This window comes from Carcharhinus amblyrhynchos, chromosome 9, assembly GCF_965287045.1.
Source record: "Carcharhinus amblyrhynchos chromosome 9, sCarAmb.v2.hapA, whole genome shotgun sequence".
NCBI lineage: Eukaryota > Metazoa > Chordata > Chondrichthyes > Carcharhiniformes > Carcharhinidae > Carcharhinus > Carcharhinus amblyrhynchos.
The window spans coordinates 97,922,760-97,943,024 of record NC_137332.1 but is presented as its reverse complement, the minus strand read 5'-3'; the positions used below and the strand labels follow the sequence as shown (position 1 = coordinate 97,943,024).

Sequence of the window (20,265 nt, the reverse complement as noted above, 5' to 3'; positions counted from 1 at the left end):
TCCCAGGAATCAGACTGGTAAACCTTCACTGTACTCTCTCTATAGTAAGGACATTCTTCCTCCGATAAGGATACCAAATCTGCCCACAATACTTCAGATCTGGCCTCACCAACATCCTCTATAATTGCAGTAAAACATTTCTATTCTTATACTCAAATCCTCTTGCTATGAAGGCCAACACACCACTTGCCTTCTTTACTGCCTGGTATACCTGCGCACTTACTTTTAGTGACTGATGCATGAAAACACTAAGGTCTCGCTGAGTATCCACCTTTCTCAATTTACACCCATTCAAATAATGATCTGTCTTCCTATAATTGCTACTAAAGTGGGTAATGTCACATTTATTAGCATTATACCGCATATTCTGATAGACAGGGAAATTAAGGGTTATGGGGAGAAAGCAGGAAAGTGGAACTGATCCACTTCAGATCAGCCATGATCTTATTGAATGGCGGGGCAGGCTCGAAGGGCTAGATGGCCTACTCCTGCTCCTATTTCTTATGTTCTTATGCCAAGCATATGCCCACTCACTCAGCCTGTCCAAATCACGCTGAAACATCTCTGCATCCTCCTCACAGTTCACCCTCCCATCAACTTGTATCAACTGTAAATTTGGAGATAATACATTTATTTCTCTCTTCCAAATGAATAGTTTATTTATTAGTGTCACAAGTAGGCTTACATTAACACTGCAATGAAGTTACTGTGAAAATCCTCTAGTTGCCACAATCCAGCACCTTTTTGGGTACACTGAAGGAGAATTGTGGCATGGCCAATACATCGAACCAGCATGTCTTTCAGACTGTGGGAGGAAACTGGAGCACCTGGAGGAAACTCAAGCAGACACTGGGAGAATGTGCAGATTCCAAGCCAGCAATCGAACCTGGGTCACTGGCTCAATGAGACAGCAATGCTGATTACCGTACCACCGTGTACCATCCTGATAAATCTCCTCTGCACCTTTCTCAAGGACCTTCACTGTTAATAGGATGCACAGAAGTCAGTGAAGTCAAAACTAAGACATAGAGTCTTTCCTTGCTGAGAGGGTTTATTGACTTTGTTCGGTATCAGCATTTCTTACACATCTGCCTAGTGTCACTCTTCTGAAACAACAACAAATCAAATAATTAACAGGGAAACAATCCCTTAAAGGAACACTGTAATCAAAGACTAAAAGTTAAAGGAATCTTGAACTAATACGCTCAGTGTCCCAGCTATCTCCTGCTTATGCATTTAAAAACAATGACCTGTTTCACTTAATGTTAGTGACATTAACAAAAGGTAATAATGTAATTGATAAGATAATGACTTTCATATCCTTTTTAAAGTGTTGTGATTAGAACTGGATTGCAAAACTCCAGATGTGGGCTAACCAGTGGGTATATAAAAGTGCAGAAGAAATTCTCTGCTTTGGTACTCCATGCCTCTACTTATGGCCCAAGAATCCAGGTGGTTTGCTAACTACTCTGTTAATATAGAACATAGAACACTACAGCACAAACAGATCCTTCGGCCCACAAGTTGCGCTGATCATTTCCACACCTACAAGGCCTATCTATAACTCTCAATCCCATTAAATCCCATGTACTCATATGTCCTGTCATCTTCAAAAATTGATGCAGGGGGACCCTCCCCGAGGTCTCTCGGTGCCTGCACACTCTTTAGAATGGGGCTACTTAGTCTTGGTCTCTCTTACCTATCCCTAGCCCTTCTGGTAAAATGTATCACCTCATTCTTGTGGAGATTTATGTTCCTGCACAGCCACTAAACCAACCTCTCTGGCTTAGAAAAGAATGAATTGAATGCATGGGGTCTCATTCTTACAGTCAACACATTGTTGATCATTCAAAAATAAACTTTAAATTTTAAATTGTTTTCTTACATTTCCTTTCTGTCTCTTACTCTCTCTCATTAAAACTATTCTGTCTGTCCCTGATTCAACTCAGATTCACCATGTTGCCTGCCTTAGCTATTTGCCAATCCTTGCATTGCATCATATGCCTATGTTTTTGGTCCCTTATTGAGCAAGTTCTCAGATGCTCTGGTATCCTGACCATGTCATGATCAGTCACGCTTCACGCAATTTACAGGGCAAAACAGATTTGAGAAAGGTGAAGAAAGAAGCTAACTAACTGGGCCTTTAGTGTCGAGTACATAATGGCAAGGAAAGTACATACTGTAGGGTAGCTGTCCTAGAGCACAAATAAAGCTAATTTTCAAGTGGGCTTGTTTCTAGTCTTTTAGCTAAGATTAAGCATCAGATCAAACCCAAGATCAGGTGTAATGCCTTTCTTATCAGCTTGGATCTTGTATGTTGCTCTTATGGTGACCATGAATTACATTTGAATTGGTTTTTGGAGCAAGCAGGAAGATGGATTAAAGGCTTGCTTGCTCCATTCTGCACATTGGCTTTGTAACATTAAGAACAGAGTAATGTTTTGGAAAGCACAAGTTGGTGATGCAGGATTTACTGTCCTGAAGTGCATCAGGAACAGCAGAATGGTAATTTTGCCCATTACGGCAGCACACTGATTAGCACTCTTGCCTCACAGCTTCATGATGTGGGTTTGATTCCTGGCTTGGGTCACTATCTTTTTGGAGTTTGCATGTTCTCCTGTGTCCGGATGGGTTTCCTCCAGATGCTCCAGTTTCCTCCCACAGTCCAAACTTGTGCGGGTTAAGTGCATTGACTATGCTAAATTGCCCCTTACACATCGGTTAGAGGGGTTAGCAGAGTAAATACGTGGGCTTACGGGGATAAGGCCTAGCTGGGATTGTTGTCAATGCAGACTCAACGGGCCAAATGGCCTCCTTCTGCACTGTAGGGATTCATGATTCTATAAGACAGCCCCACTCACCATCCCCCACCCTGTCTTCACCATAGACTTGCACACCTTAGCTCCTGAGATAATTGTCCAAGTCCCTTTTGAAAGCCATTATGGAATCGGTTTCACACTCTCATGAAGTGCATTCCCAGCAGGGAGAAGGCAAATGCCACAGTAAGTTGAGGAACTAAGAACTCTTGACTCTTTGACACTGATTTGGCAATGGGGAAATTTAAAGGTGTGCACCATTAAATCTAACATTTGATTTCTTCCCCTAAAAAAACACATAACAAGCTCGTAAACAGTCAGAAGCCACGCGATATCATCGTTTTCCACATAAAGTGTAAAGTCACCGAGCAGGGCAAAGCACTTCCCACTTTAAGGCGTGCACAGCAGCGGAGCTTGGAGACGGAAATGGCATAAAGCTGGAAGCCGGCTACGGGCAACAGTGACCAGGAAGTGACGTTACAGAGGACACGAGCATGAACAGGAAGTGTGTCGATGCCGCAGGCGCCAGGATAGACAGGAAGTGACACTGCAGTGGGGCGGGGAAGCAGCGAAGATGGGAAGTGACGTCAGCACCGCAAGCAGGGGGAGGTCTGTTTTGCCGTTGTTGTTGTGGCTGTGGGAGAGACGAGGGAGTGAGAGAGAGAAAGAAAAATATAACAGGGAACGGAGGAAGGGAAAGATCAAGGCGGAAGTAAACTGAAGGTGAGGATGTGGGACGGGATGAAGTAATAAACGATAGACCCGACTGCACCGGATCATGTGTATAACAGATGAAAGAATGGGAAAGGCCTGGAGCCCGGCCTAGTGAAGCTGCGGGAAGGCCCAGCGGCTGCTCGAGCCGGGCTGCCGCCGCCGCTAGAGAGCATGCGCAGGGCGCGCGCGAGATGGAAGGCTTCGGTGGTGGGTGAGGGACACATAGCCGCTGTGCCCGGGAACACCTTTGGGAACGTCACAAACTGTAATGAAGTTACGGTGAAAATTCCCTAGTCGCCACACCCCGGCGCCTGTTCGGGTGCACTGAGGGAGAATTTAGCATAGGCCATCTACCTAACCAGTCAGTCTTTCAGAATGCGGAGTAAAACCCGTGTAGACACGGGGAGGACGTGCAGACTCCATGCAGTCAGTGCTTCGAGCCAGGTATTGAACCTGAGTCTCTGATGCTGTGAGGTAGCAGTGCTAACCAGTGTGCTGCCGTGCTGCTAAGGGACAGGTGGTGGGAGGGGTTGGCTCCTGGTTAGGGGCCAGTGAAATAGTTGCCTGGTGTGAGGATAACATGGGTGGAAAGAGAGACGATCTGCACGTACCTTCATAAAAGTTTATAAGCAGGCTTACGTTAACACTGCAATGAAGTTACTGTGAAAATCCCCTAGTCGCCACACTCTGGCATCTGTTCGAGTACACTGAGGAAGAATTTAACGTGGATAATGCACCTGAACCAGCATATCTTTTGGACTGTGGGAAGAAACCAGAGCACCTGGAGGAAACCTGCATGGGTACGGACAGAATGTGCAGACTCCACACAGACAATAACCCAAGCTGGGAATTGAACTGGGAAAAAAGTCCTGTTTTGAGGCAGCTGTGCTAACCACTCTGCCTCAAAGTGGTTAGCTGCTGTGAATCTTTGGAACTCTCCCAAGTATTCAACAGCTCATGAAGTAGTTTTTGAAGTGTAATGTAGGAAATGCATCAGCCAATTTGTGTGTAGAAAACTTGTGCAATTGACAAGATGGTAATGACCAGATTGTTTGTTTTTGCATGCCTGTATGATTTGCGCTGTAGTGGCCTATTTTCTGCTGAACATTGCCTGGATGGCTCAGGAGCCCTGCTTTTTTTGGGGCAGGGTCAGCCGCTGTCACCTATTTGCAGTGGGCTAATGCGGCTCATGATTTTCTGGCATCTGTTTTCTCTGAGCCGCCTGCTTGGCTTCTGCCAACTTCCTTTTAATCCCCCTCCAGTCAGTCTTGAGAGGTCACGGCTGTCAGTGACTGTTGCTCAGTTGTCAATGTCCATATTTGCTGTCTTCATATCTCACTTGCAGGTATCCCAGTGGTAGAGGTAATGGGTGACCTGGAAGCTGTGACCCAGTGGCTGGTTTACTGTATGGAAGGTCTTCAGGCATTTGACCACTATCTATCACATGAATGTGGAAGAGCCTAATGCTTCTGTTCATTGGCTTAGTGTGTGTATTCTGAATTAGCGTGCTTTGGGAGTTCTGCCGGGAGTAAATCTGAAACAGCAGAAGTGGAAAACCTTCTGCCTTTTCTTCTGCCTAGCATGTCTCACCACTCTAGAGTGTACAGAGGATGCAGGCTTGGTAGACTTCCAACTTGATGTTCTTGGGTTGCTGTAGGGCTGGTCTTTAACGAGAGGATGTTGTGCTGTGGCATAGAGAATTATGGAAATGTTCTTTCACAGGGAGGATGGGTGTGAAATAGAATTAGTGATTGACGCATAAACCTTTTCAACATGGAAGAAAATGACGGATTTGTGGTTGGGAGGGATAAAGAGAGACTGGAAAAGGCTGGCACATGAGAATAGATTGGCTTGTCTGGGTGTTAAATGCCAACATAATCTGGTTAAGCTGAATGGTTATATCTGCAATTCTGTCAATTTCTAGGTAATTACTGAAGGGGTGAGGAATGTTCAACATAATTGTTTTCAAGGGCTATTTTTGCCCCTCCCCCTACAGCAAGGATATTAATATGTCATTTGTTCTTTATGGAGTACAATGCATCAGCACATTCAGTAATGATCACAAGGAACTCAGTTGGTACAGGAAGGAATTTTATTTTCTATTCTTTATGATGTTGGCATGGCTGGCTAGGCCCAGCATTTATTACCCATACCAAGTTGTACACGAGAGGATGACTTCCTAAATATCTGCCATCCCTGAGGTGTAGGTACATCCACAGTGCTGTTAGGTAGGGAGTCCCAGGATTCTGACCCTGTAACAGTGATGGAATGTATTTCCAAGTCAGAATGGTGATTCTCACAGTAGCTTCGTTGCAGTGTTAATGTAAGCCTACTTGTGACAATAATAAGTAAATACAATAGTGAGTGACTTGAAGGGGAAACTCCTTGTGGTGGTGGTGGTGGTGTTCCAGGTATCCTTGCCCTTGTCCTTCCAGATGGTAGTGGCCTTGGGTTTCAAAGGTCCGCCTAAGAGACCTTGGTAAGTTCTGCAGTACATCTTGTCGATCAGAGTTTTCCAACCAGTATGAAGAAAGATTCAAAACTATTTAAAATTCTTGTAATTAAACTAAAATTAATGTTCAGCTCTGTGATTGATATCTTGAAGACCCGACAAACCTCAGGCCTTTCTGTGCATGCGCTGGCTGAGGAAAAGACGCACGTGCGTAGTTTAGATTTTTATGTTGGTCAGACGGATGCGCATTACCAATGGGACTTTGAGTCAAGACCAAGGTTCCCAAAAAGCAAAAACTCAAAGGGTGCAGAAAACCCTGGGAGAAACAAGAAAAATGGAGAGGTTTTTAAAAAAAAAAGAGAGGGAGAAGTTAAAAACAAAGTTCCCAGTAAAGGAAAATGACAAAATAAATGTGCCTCAATTTTTTTTAAGTATATAGTAGTGTACCATGACTTAAAAGTTTGGGAACCACTGTTGTTGATGGTGCACACAGCTGCCACTCTACATCGCTTGTGGAAGGGATAATAATCAAGTAGGCTGCTTTAACCTGGATTTGTTGAGCTTTGAGTGTTGTTGCAGCTGCTTCATCCAGGCAAGTAAATCTTAATTTGTGGGACACAGATTTGAGAAGGAACCATTACTGAATTATGTGAAAGAAATGAGTTATGGAGTATAAAGAGATTGGTTAGAGTAGGGAATATTAAGATATCGACAAGGAGTGCAGAGAGATTATGTAGCATAAGGGAAATGTTTAGGAATTGCAGAAAGATCAATAGAGGCAGTACACAGGTTAATGTAAGTGCAGATATTTGCTGTGTTGTGATGGATTGAAAGTTATCACTTTTAATGCAATACTTAGAATTACGGCAGATCTGTGTGTTTGTTTGAATCTGGGTTATTCAGTAACCTCATTGCATAATCTAGATGCAAGAGTACAGAACACGAGCAGGAATAGAAAGCCTTTAAGGAATGTTTGTGAGGCAGGGGAATCAGCTGAATACTAAAATATGATTCAAAGAAGTAAATGCTGGCACTGTAGATGATTTATACTGTGTGATAGCACTAGAAATTTGGAAAGAAATGTACAGCAAGGTTGGATACTGCAGTTAAGATCCAGTCAACCTAAGCAGTATGGAGATAAGATAAGTGTTGTGGCTGTATTTAATTGGAGCATTGAGAGGGTATAATTTTACAGTTGATGCTTCAGTTTAATGTGATATTTGATCTCATCACTGACAGCCTTTAATCATCTGCAGTTTCTGTTGGTGGTATTTATGATGGCTCCAGGTGCATTGCCGCTTGTTCATTGCAGTTTGTGTGATCTTGATTCTGCACCCGAAATTGTACTTGAAGTAGAATCCTTCTAGGAATATTTTCAAAATGCCTGTATGACTGAAAATTTCTCATGTTTGCCATTCTGCTGAAATGTTAGTGACATCACAATATGTTATAAATGTGAAACTTGGGCAGGAATGAGGTTGGACTTTCTTACCAAACAACAGTCAACTTGGGCAGAAGAAGGTTGAAAATGAACTGGCAAAATCAGTTGGATCTCATGTCAGGGCCAGAATGACGGGAGGTCAGATAGCTTCCCTGGTAAAGGGGCCTTGCATAAACAATACTTAGGCAGTTAATTCCAAAGCCTCACTGAAAACTGCCCAGTTTCTTTTAAATCGACATTCTTGTTCAGAGTCTCTGTTGTAGCAGATGTAAGCATTTTATTTGGGTCTTGTAGCAGACGCTTGATTTAAAGCAGAGAGTTGTGAATTTAGAATGCGTAGGCCCAATAGGTCATGGATGAAAATCCAACAGAGCAATTTTTAAATGGGGCAGATACTCAGGGCTATGTTTAAAAAGGGCAAGGAATTAAGGGAAGTAGCACTGCCATTGGCTAACCCAGTCGAATGGCCTACGTGGTTTCTTCATTAAATGTTGCTGTTCAACCTCCACAAGAACAGATTTATGACTGATTTGAGTAGGGACTTCTTCACCCAAAGGGTTGTGAATCTATGGAATTCCCTGCCCAGTGAAGAGTTGAGGGTACCTCATTGAATATTTTTAAGGTGAGGATAGATAAATTTTTGAACAGTAAAAGAAATAAGGGTTGTGGTAAGCGGGTGGTTAAATGGAGCTGAGTCCCCGAAAAAGATCAGCCATGATCTTATTGAATGGCGGGGCAGCTCAAGGAGCCAGATGGCCTACTTCTGCTTCTAATTATGTACCAAATGGTAATAACTATCAGTGCATATGTGGAAATACAATGTGATGTTAAGTGAATTGATATTGTATGTGGATTACAAATACGTGTTGGGATAGGAATGTCAACAGGGAATATAGATATCAGAAAACAGAATCGGTACAGGGAGCTCAGTTGGTACAGGAAGGGGTTCTATATCTTCAAAACACACATTTGAGAAGGAGCTGTTAGTAATGTGACAGAAATGAGCTAACTGTGGAGTGTGAATAGTTCTGGTGGAGTGAGGGTTGTAGAGATAGCTACAAGAAATACAGATTGTATAGGGCAGGGGAAGTGTAGAGGAACTACAGAGATCAATATAGGGTGATCTGATTTGAAGGGATTTGTACAAAAAGTATATTGAGGTCAGACCTGATAGAACAGCTAACTTCTGTGGGAAGTGAAAATATTTAACAAAGTCAGGTTTCTATAAAGAGGGCACTTTTAAGAAAAATTGAAATTTCTTCAGTAAATGTCAAGGAATATAGGAGGATGGAGGAGCTGGATGAAGGGGACAAAGAACAAAATTTGATGGAATGAGCAATCTTTGGGAAAAATCTTGCAAGGTTGCTCGAAGAGGAGTAGAAAAAGAGGCCAGTGAGTGTTAAAGATCCAATAAAATCAAGCATGCACATTTGCCAGAAACACAGCAATTTCAATTGCAATAGCCAGCTCTGTCTTATTTGTACCCTTGGCCTGTGAATGAAGTAGAGTGATGACAAATAATGGCACAGTGATTTAGCCTGATAAATATTTCAAGTTTATTTATTAGTATCACAAGTAGGCTTACATTAACATTGCAAATAAGTTACTGTGAAAATCCCCGAGTCGTCACACTCTGCCTATTCGGGTACGCTGAGGGCGAATTTAGCATGGCTAGTTCACCTAACCAGCACGTTTTTTGGACTGTGGGAGGAAACCAGAGCAAAGACAGGGAGAATGTGCAGACTCCGCAGACAGTGACCCAAGCCAGTAATTGGCCCTGGTGCTGAGGTAGCAGTGCTTGCTTCTGTGCCAGCCTATTTGGTAAATTTTGGCCTCCATATACTGGAATATGGGCCTTTTTGGCCCTGGTTTGACAGTAAGGAATAGAAGCTTACTGACCCTTTTCAGTTAAGTTTGTTGGTCCTAGAGCTGAAAGCTGTGCCATCTCACATTGCAAATTCCTGTAGCTTTTAAGCTTGCTAAATTCAGAGATGGCCTTTTTAATCTTGAACCGTGCCTCATACTATCTGTGCTTTTGTTCATGGGATGTGACTGTTGCTAGCTAGGCCAACAAAGCAATTTCCTGAGAATGTCGTTGTAAACTTGAATTGTTTCTGTCCATCTGATGCATGTACATCCACAGGAGTGTTAGGAAATTCCAGGATTTTGACCCAGTGAAAGTGAAGGAATAGTGCTGTAGATCAGAATGATGTATGGCTTGCAGGAAAATTTGGCAGGTAGTGATGTCCTATGCACCAGTTGCTCTAGGTAGTAGAGGGTCACAAGTTTGGAAGGTGCCATCGAAGGAACTTTGGTGATAGGCTGCTAAACATCTTGGTAGATGGTATTTACTCTGTGCATAAGTTAGAGGGAATGAGTGTTTAAGCTGTTGGTTGGAGTGCTGATCAAGCTGGCTGATTTGTCCTGGATGGTGTTGAACTTTTTGAGTGTTAATGGAGCAGGATTTATTGGATGAGCAGCATGTGCTGCTGTACCATGTGAACCACAATTTCCACTGCAATTACTTGATGCTGTCAACTTTGAATGCTGAATCTTTCATGCTATCTGAATGCTTCTCTTGGTTTTGGACTCAACAGAAGATTGCCTCCATGCAGTTTTCAGTCCCTGATTATTACCACTGACACTGCCATTCTTCTGCAAATGAGACCCTCCTTTTGATTGCATACACAGATGTGGTGTGGTCAGTAATTGCGTATGTGCATCAGCCACAATCATTCCTGTTCCTCTGGCTCGTTGGCTGCAACCATGATTAGCACACAGATTGAGTGTTTCCTTACTTGGTACCAAGTCTCTCCTCCCCTCATTGGTATTCTGTGACTGGCACAAGGTAACCCATTATGGTTCCTAGGTTGCATCAGCAGTTGCTGATTATTTGCCTGAGCGATGGCAGCAGTTAGCCCTGAATAGAGCAGAGGATCTAAATGTGCATCGGCTGTGGCTCAGTTGGTAGCACTGTTGCTTCAGCATCAAAAAATTGAGTTCAAGTCCCAGTCCAGAGAATTGAGCACAAAAAGACTAGGTTGAGCTTCAGTATAGTATTGAAGGAGCGTTGCATTGTTGATAGTGAGATGGTGAGAGCGAGGGGCTAAATCTTCTGACCCTATCTGCCATGGGAATGGTCGTGGATGTGAAACTCTAATATTAGATTGGTTCCTTGTCACTAAGAGCAGACTATGGGGTTTTTTTTTGCACTGACTTATCTGTTGACAAGTGTTGTCATGAGAAAGTTAGTTGAATAGCATGGATGGTGGTGGCTTATTGTAAGTTTTAAAACTCAAATGTATTTTTTAAACAGGCCTTTAACATTGGGTGCTGGACTTTCTCCTTTCACCTTGAAGTGTCCAATCTACTTGCATGAGGCCAAAAAGTGTCACCAGGTCTCCTGTTGGTGGCCAGAGGGGTAGTTGCAGAGGAGGCACATTGGGTCAAAATCCACTAATCAGCTACGTTCTGCTGCACTTGGATACTTCTGTAGCTGGGATCGCTGGCTGACTTATCAGGGTTAACTAACTTTCTCACGACAACACTTGTCAACAGATAAGTCAGTGCAAAAAAAACCCCATAGTCTGCTCTTAGTGACAAGGAACCAGTCTAATATTAGAGTTCCACATCCACGACCATTCCCATGGCAGGGTCAGAAGATTTAGCCCCTCGCTCTCACCATCTCACTATCAACAATGCAACGCTCCTTCAATACTACACTGAAGCTCAACCGAGTCTTTTTGTGCTCAATTCTCTGGACTGGGACTTGAACTCAATTTTTTGATGCTGAAGCAACAGTGCTACCAACTGAGCCACAGCTGATGCACATTTAGATCCTCTGCTTTATTCAGGGTTAACTGCTGCCTTTGTCAAATTGCCATTGCTCAGGCAAATATCAGGGTTAATTTTGCCCCTCCATAACCAGGGGCACTGAGGCCGATTCTAGCTGTTTCTACAGCAGCATTGGTTAAGACCACCCAGTTTTTGCACAGAGTGGATGGCGGAGTAGGGGAGAATTTGGGATCTTCCTGTTTCTGTAGTTTATTTCACCAGCAGGCATGCGCAAACTGAGTTGGTGGAAAACTTTGAGCATTGCTTTTGGAGATAGTTAAGGTATTGTACTTGGAGTTTCCTGACTGGAATCCAACATTGATGCTTCTGGTGGTTTCTTTCAGCTTTGCAGCAAAGAAGAGATTGAAGAGTTGCTGCATTAGACATGTTGCCACAGGCCTGTCCGTCCATGCCATCATGCAGTAGGAACAGGATTTTAATAAACTTGTTTGAACATCCTGGCTTGGAGAGCAAGTGCCGTGGACCAAGTTGACTCATACTGTCATAAACTTTAGGTCTACAAACAGTATATAATATCATTACTCTTTCCAATTTTCCTGTTGATGTCTTAGTACATATACAATATCCCCTGGTTAGCCCTCTGAAATCACAGTGATTGTGGGAGGTCATCATCCACGTGGCTGTCTTGCAGATAGTTTAATAGAATCCTTGAGGATCTTTTCTGCGGCTGAGAGAAGACTTGCTTCATGCTTTTTTTTGTTGGACTATCTACAGCAAATTTGCAATAGTCATTGCAAGCAGAGGAAAACAAGAGGTGACCTTGCATGAGATGCCAGTTCAGTGGGCATTCATGCCAATGTCCCATTGGACTCTTTGGTCATGAGAGCCCCACAAAAGATGACAATGATAATGATCACAGCTTTGACATATTCAAACAATGAGGATCATATCACGTTCTTTTGGTGATGTTTTTGTACTTTTCACCTGTCAAAAAGTTGGGTGTGTTGCTGATATTATAATATCAGCTTTGGGAAGCATGGGGGACCAGTACACTGCCATGTTTTTTCCCCACTCTTGTTTATCATTCGGGTATGTGGGTATGTTGTCATTGATTTTTAAAATTACTTAGATAAATGCTATCCTTTTCTGTCCCAGGTCTGAACAGAGTGCAGAAGCCATCATTCGTTCATTTTGAAATTAAACTTAAAAACAAAGCTGCGATCAGTATGGCAGCGCCGGTGAATACTCAGAACCCTAGTAAAACATGGGAGCTCAGCCTCTATGAACTGCACCGGACCCCACAGGTGAGTAAAACAGGGCAGCTCAGCCTCTACGAACTACACAGGACCCCGCAGGTACGTGTGGAGCAGAGGGGATATCCCTTTGTGTCTATTTTGCATGTCTGCATGAAAAATATGCACAGTTAATTTTAAAGAAAAGCCCTTTGCAATGTTTTAGTTGCTGTACAATGCATGTTTTTAAATTGCATATGTTTGCACAGCAGTAAGCTTCCAACAAGGAGCTAAACTTTTATACAATGGTCCTAAGCTCAGTACTTACTGCTGTTAAGCAGTTTGATTTTTCTATTCCATTTTATCTCTCAGCTTTTTGGTTCCTTCTTTCTTGATCGCCAATATGATCGCCCTTCATGCTTGAGAAGGGAAGGACTTTGCAATTCTGGTCCTCTTGATGCCATCTTACCTGACTAGGGAGGTTAGCAACAGTCAGCTAGTCTGACTTGCTCTCGTTTGTCGTCTCACCTCAGTATTAATGACTTGGTTGTGATAGAATAGGGGTCAGAGTCTTTGGCTCCAGAGTGACATGTGCCTCTTCAACGGCTGCCAACCTCTTCCAGCTGGGTTGTGTTAACGTGTTAAGACCCTAAAATAAATTTAAATCAAGAAAAGTAAGAACTGTTTTTATTGTGGAGTTTTTATTGTGGGCTGCAATTTGCAGTTTCAAATGGTTACTTTACTGGAAAACATCATTGTCCTTTGAGTAAACGCATTTTGAGTGTCAGAACCATGGTTACTGATAATACCTTTGGTTCGAGGAACAGGTTTTAAAGATGATTTTATTGATAATTGTACTGAAAATAATTCTACTTGTTGCAAGATCTGTTATGAAAACAGACAAAAAAGCATCCTTTCAGTATTGTATAATTTTGTATTGTTTTGTAATTTAAATTCCATTTAAGCTGCTTTGACCGATTCTTTTCAATCATGCCTATACTCATTTAGCGTAAACCAATGCATGAAACCTGAATTTGCACCTACTAGGAATACAAAGAAAATATTTCAAAATGCAAAACCAGTCAAAAGACATGATTATTTGGAGTTAGGCCTGCTTTAATTTTATCGATAAGTAAATTCATTTTATTGTGCAGACAAATTATGCATTATTCCAGAGACAATTGGCAATTTGTCATTTATTTAGTTTAGTTACACTGAATTTCACCCTGCAGATCCTGCCAGTTTCTCTTTGAAATTTTTTTTTTGAAGGCTCTTCAGTTAAAACGTTTACTGATTCCTGTAATGGTACTTAACATGAGGTGAACCTGCACTCTGCCATTCCCTGAGCCTGCATGGCCCGGGTCCATTTCCTTCTGTGTTTTTGTTTGGGGAGCCTTGTTGGTGTTCTGTCTTAAAATAAAAACAGAAAATGTTGCAAATACATAGGTTAGTTAGCATCTGTGTAAAGTGAAGAAACAGACTATAAGAAGCACTCTGCATAGCTGTCCATTGATCAGGGTGTGACCAATATTGCTATTATTTCCGGCTTTTCTCCTTTTTGTTACCTTGCTTCAACCTATTTATCTCCTGATCAATTAAACTGTCACTGGCTACAATTTGTAGAATTGATACTGTGTATTGTTAGTACGTGTGCATGCAAGTTGTGCATGTGTACTTGCAATTTCAGCATTTGCAACTGATTTGAGCAGTACAAAATAATGTCTGAAAGTCTTGCTACCTCCCCAAAGAAAAATTACATTTGGGCTGAGACTGCCAGGCCCTTGATGATGGAGATTACTTCCTATAAGATTGTACGGTGCATAGGGAATCCGTTTGGTCCATCGCACTTGTGATGGTTCTTTGAAAAGATATTCAGTTAGACCCACTCTGTCCCTTTTTCCCCCATTGTCCCCATTGTCAGTTTTTAATTTTCAAGCATATACCGAATTTCCTTTTGAAAGTTACTATTGAATCTGTTTTCACCACTCTTAACAGACTATTCCAGTTTGTGGCACCTTGCAGTGTAAAAACAAAGCTCTCCTCTCGCTTCCTCTGACCCTTTGACTGCCTTAACAGGTCGCTAAGTTTCCTCCTAGTGCAAGCACCTCTTTATTAAATCTATCAAAACCTGTCATGATTTTGAACATTCTGTTAGCTCCCCTTAACTATCTGCGCTTCAAGATCGAACAACCCTAATTCCTCTAGCCTCTTGTAACTGAGGTTCTTCATTCCTGTACCCATCTTGGTAAATCTTCTCTCTGCACCCTCCCTTAGGTCTCCAACTCAGCCTTGTGAAAATGTGATGCCCTCAGTTGGATACACTACTTCAGCTGAGGCCTAAACAGTCATTTCTAAAGGTTTAGCATAAATTTTCTGCTTTTGTGGCTGAGTTGTGTAATTGAAAGCCTCACCCTAAGAGAATTTTTATTCATCACCGTGAAGGCTGGTTAGTTCTCATTGTACAGCCTCTCTTTGTTAACCTTGTTTTTGTTCCATGATCCTTGAAACTTAGGGACAGATCAAATTCCTGGCCAAAATTGATCTGTAGCATTTAAGTTGTTACTTGTAGAAACAAAAGATGCATGCCCTGGAAAAAAGAAACTGCCAATTCTTTTACTGATGAGGCTGACTGGTGTGAGGGCGTGAAGCCCATTCTGGAGTTTAAATTTTTTTTCTTTCTAGTCAGCTGGAGAAGCAACCTTGGAAAATAGGGGGTACTTCCTGTGTAAGCACATTAGAGGGTATGTAGTTCTGAGCGTGTTCATGGGAAGAGCCGCTTTTAGTCATGTAAGCATAGTATGCACGGGCCCCACCCCAAGGCAATGCCCTGGTTAAGAGAGTAAATTGATATTGTTGGAATTGAGTGGGCAGATGGATGGGGGAAAAGAATAAAAATAGACCGGGGCAGCAAAGAGAAACTGAAAAGGGGTGCAAGTCAAACTGAGAGACAAATGGAAAGAAGTATTAGAAAGAATAGCCAAACGTGGGCAGGTTTAAGTTACTTCAATGTAAATACTCAAGTATATACTAAATAAGATTAACAGATAAGAGAAACAAATTGTGGTGGATGTGATGCAAGGGGAGGTGTCATCATTTCTCTAACAACAATGGCATGGTAGCCCAATGGTTAGCACTGCTGCTTCACAGCTTCAGGGACCTGAGTTCGAATCCTGGCTTGGGTCACTGTCTGTGTGGAGCTTGCATGGGTTTCCTTCGGGTGCTCTGGTTTCCTCCCACAGTCCAAAGATGTGTGGGTTAGGTTGATTTGGCCGTGCTAAAAATTGCCCCTTAGTGTCCTGAGATGTGTAGGTTAGAGGGATTAGCGGGTAAATATACATAGGGATATGGGAGTAGGGTCTGGGTGGGATTGTGGCCAGTGCAGACTCAATGGGCCGAATGGCCTGTTTCTGCACTGTACGGTTTCTATGATTTCTAACACAGTTGGCATAGGGCTGGGAGCTAAACATTTCTCATTACAAAGTATTTGCTAGATTTATAAAAAGGAGTGAGTGGTAACACTTCTGAGAGGTTTTCCTGCAACATGAGCTGAAAACCTCCTTAATTAAGTTTCTCGCTTCAGTTTTCAAAGTGACAAGTGGAAGAAACAAAGCAAATCAAGAAGTTGACTACAGATAATGAAGTGGTGAGGGTGCAGAATCTGTTGGACTCAAGTGGTACAGGCGCTCAAATCCGATGGCTGGCAAGCAGTGTAGAATGCCAGGAGAATTTGGCAAGGCTCTGACTGCAAGCTTTCAAACATCTTTGGATTAGGGAAGTTGAACCCAAGGACTGGAAAATTACCAGTTGCACTGGTGTTCAAGATGGCTGACAATGATTATTGGGTAACTATAGATCAGTCTGCCTAGAGGTAACTAGAGAGCATAATGTGGATAGAAATCACCAGAAACTGATGAGCAGCCAGAATTGAGTTGCAAAAGACCGTTTTTTGAGGGATTAACTGGGTGGTAAAGGAAATATTAACGATTGGACTTTCAGATGGCATTTGCTGCTGCCTAGTAAACGTCCTAAAAAGATTAAGCTCCTTATGATCTGGTGGTAATCCAGAGACTCCAGTTAATGTCCTGGGTGCATAGGAGTAGACTATTTGGCTCTTCAAACTTGCTCTGCCATTCAATAAGATCATGGCTGATCTCTTCTATTTTGCCATTTTCCCACATAACTCTGACTCTCTTATCTATCAGAAATCTGTCCATCATTGCTTTAAATAAATTTAATGACCTAGCCTCCACTGCTTCCTCGGAACATAATAGCAACCCTTTGAGAAAAAAGAATTCTCAGAATCTTATTTGTTTCAATAAGATCACTTATTCTTCTAAACCCCAATGAGTATTGGGCCAATTTATTCAACCTTTCATCTGTAAAATGAACCTTTCTTCCAGGAATAGTGCCATGGAACTATTGCCAGTTGTCAGTAAAATTAAGCAACAGTGTGACTTAGTCATATTCACAGAATCATACCTTACAGCCAATATCCCATCCTGAGGTAGGACAGGGCATACCTCAGGACAAATCTAATAGAAATGGCAGCATAGTGATGTGCAGTCATGTTGCCCTGGGAGTCCTCAATATTGAGTCCAGATTCCATGAAGTCTCATATGGAGTTGGAACAAAAATGGTCTAGGAAACCTATTGATTATTATCTTGATCCCACCTTAGCTGATGAATCAGTGTTTCATGTTTAAAAACCACTTGGAGGAAGCACTTAAATAACCTCCTGGAACTTGTCCTCACAAATCAACTTGTTGCAGATAGATTTGTCCATGACATTCGGGCATACCTAAAAATGATGTGTCATGTTAGTGAAGCTACAGTACTACTGTGTTCCAAACAGGGGAAGTAGCATGTGATAGAGCTAAGCTATTTCACAACCAGCAAATCAGATCAAAGCTTGGCAGTCCTGCCACATCCAGTCATGAATGGTGGTGGAGAATTAAACAGCTAACCGAGGAGGCTCCAGAAATATCACCATCCTTGATGATCTACATTAGCGCGAGAGATAAGGCTGAAGCCTTTGCAATCATCTTCGGCCAGAAGTTCCAAGTGAGTGATCCATCTCTGCTCCCTCCTGAGGGCCCCAGCAGTACAGATGCCAGTCTTTAGCCTGTTTGACTCGCTCCACTTGATATCAGAAAATGGCTGAGGGCACTGGATGTTGCAGAAGCTGTTTACGCTGACAACATCCCAGCAACAGCACTGAAACCTAGTTGCAACCCTAGCCAAGCTGAACCAGTATGGCTACAATATTCACATCTACCTGATGATGTGGATATTGGCCAGGTATGTTCTATCCACAAACAGCAGGACAAATCCAACCTGGCTAATTACCACTCCTTCAGTGTACTGTCAGTCATCAGCAAAATGATGCAATTGATAGTATTTAAAACACTCAGCAATATCTTGCTCACCAATGCTCAGTTTGGATTCCACTAGATCCACTTGACTGCTGACCATATTTGTCCCTTGGGAGTTACTATTAGGACCATTGCTCAATGTGAGTTAAACTGGGTGATTTGAGTTGGGGGGTATGGGGTTACATCAAAACTTAGAGCACCAAAAAAGGAATGGTGATAACCTTCAGCCAAATAGAAAATTCAGGGGAACGCATAGGGATTAGCTGATTTGATGGGGCCGAAATAGTTTGATCATTTTGCAAGGACGAATAAGAAAAGAAAACATGCCAATGGTAAAAATTTAAAATAATTTTGAAGAACGTGACGGCTATTAATAAAGTTTGAAATAAAAATATCTCTGGGATCGTTTTTATAAATGAGAGCGTAAGATGATGAGCAGGGATAGAACTGATAGTTGCTTATGTTGTTTCTTGTTATGTGCACTGTACCTTTGGAAAAATATCAAGGACATCAAGTAGATACTGGAGAGATATTATTAAGACAATGCTAGGGATGGAAAGCTTTTGTTATGAGATAAAATTAGAAACACTTAACAGGAAAGGATATGAAGGGTTTTGATTTGGTAAAATTGCAAAAGCTATTTCCACCTGTCAGTGACTGGTATAAATGTGTGGTCATAGTAAGAAGAGAAGCGAGGTTAGGAGAAGTTTTGCTTACATATCCTGTTCCTATCAGAAATAGTGGTGGGAGCAGAAATTATAATTGATTTTTCAAAGGGTTAATATTTAAATAAGATTTGAAAGGACAGTGGAATGGGGCTTGGTGGATAATTTCTTTGGTATCTCCAATGGTTTTCTCCTGTGCTGCAAAATCATTTGGAAGTATTTGTTTGACCCAGTAGTAATCATTTGTTTATTAATGATCTACAAGTTCGCCCCCCTCATTAGTGTACATTTTAACTTCTTACTAGATATATAATCCATGTCCCATAAAATGTTCATGCAAGTTGAATGATGAGAATCTTAAGTAAAAACAAAGTGGTGGGAATTACATAGATTGATCAGCATTTGAAAAGAAAGATAGGCTACTAATCTGGGTAGACCTTAACACCCTGTCCTAAAGCATTAATTCCTCTTTCTATCTTCTGCGCTTTCTTTGTCTCAGAGCACTTGGCTGACCTGTGCATGTCCACACTTTCTGCTTTTACTTTTGGTTGAGGTTGTAACTTTCTCATAGGAGTTCTGTATCTGTTGAAATCTCAGCTCGGTTGCTTCTTTGAAAAGCCAGAATGGCAAGTTTCTGAATGAAGATTAAGAAATTTCCAAGTCGATGAGAGCAGTGGCAAACAAAAGTTAGCATGTTTAAATTTGACATGATTCTCGCTCCTTTTTTCAGGAGTGTGGCAACTATTGGGCTAGCAATCTTGAGATTATGGCAAGTCAATAAATTGAATTTGATAAATTTGGTTAATTTCTTGATTGCAGAAAAATGACTCTGAAATTGCCAAAAACTCAACTGAATCATCTACCTGGTTTGGTCTACATGTAGCTAGTTCATGCTGTCATGTACACCTCTTGACGTGAGCCAGCAAATCACTCAGTTGTATGAACAGTTGCTTTGAAGAAGGCCCACAAGAGTACTTTTTAGGGCAACCAGGGATGCATGATATAAAGAGCCTTGCTAATCTTGTCCAAGTCTCGGAAACATATTTCAAAAATACATGGGCGTTTATTGCTCAGCTTCAGTTGATCAGCAGTCTTTGACAAAACTCCACTGACAAAATTACAACCATGTAGATCCAGGTTACAATTAATCATCTGATAACATCTCACGCCTGTTTGTTTGCAGATATAATAGCAGCTGAAGATTGGCCTGTTACGTTGATCACTTCCCCTTTTTCTTTCAGGAGGCAATTATGGATGGAACAGAGATTGCAGTATCACCCCGCAGCTTACATAGTGAGCTGATGTGCCCCATTTGTCTGGACATGTTAAAGAACACCATGACGACAAAGGAATGTTTACATCGCTTCTGCTCAGACTGTATCGTCACTGCACTCCGCAGCGGGTAAGGTGCAGCTGTATGTGTTCGTGCATGCATTTGTGTACGTGCACGTGATTACTGTGTATAATCTCTCTGGTAACTTAGCAATCAAATGCATCTTCATCCAATATCTGTAGGGTCTTTGAGTCAAGCTTACTAACTAAAATGCCAAATATTTAGTGAGCAAGAATTAATGAATAAGCTGTTACTAGTGTGATTTTTTTAATATATATATAGATTTCAGATCTGAACACTTGTGATTCAGTCTCACTGGTCACTCCTAGAAGTGGGACCTTGTCTGTCCAATATCTGGTTATGCCTTCAAGCAGCCTTCTGGTTTATTACTGAAGACTGTTTCTAATCAGACTTACTGAGAATGTGCAATCATGCTGCAGCAGTT

The 20,265-nt window shown here is 41.9% G+C and overlaps 1 protein-coding gene across 2 annotated transcripts in view; it reads left to right on the top strand.

Moving 5' to 3' along the window:
- Positions 1–3,431: 3,431 nt before the first annotated feature.
- Positions 3,432–20,265, top strand: part of LOC145348130 (E3 ubiquitin-protein ligase RING2-A-like) — a 29,592-nt gene continuing 12,758 nt past the window's right edge. Inside the window, exons 1-3 of one of the 2 annotated variants that reach the window (XM_080196280.1) lie at positions 3,432–3,539; positions 12,374–12,522; positions 19,729–19,889. In XM_080196280.1, coding sequence (XP_080052406.1) covers positions 12,445–12,522; positions 19,729–19,889 — 239 coding nt within the window. In that variant the 5' untranslated portion in view covers positions 3,432–3,539; positions 12,374–12,444. Of the gene's footprint in view, positions 3,540–12,373; positions 12,574–19,728; positions 19,890–20,265 lie in introns of both variants that reach the window. The other variant, XM_080196279.1, reaches the window with a different exon arrangement.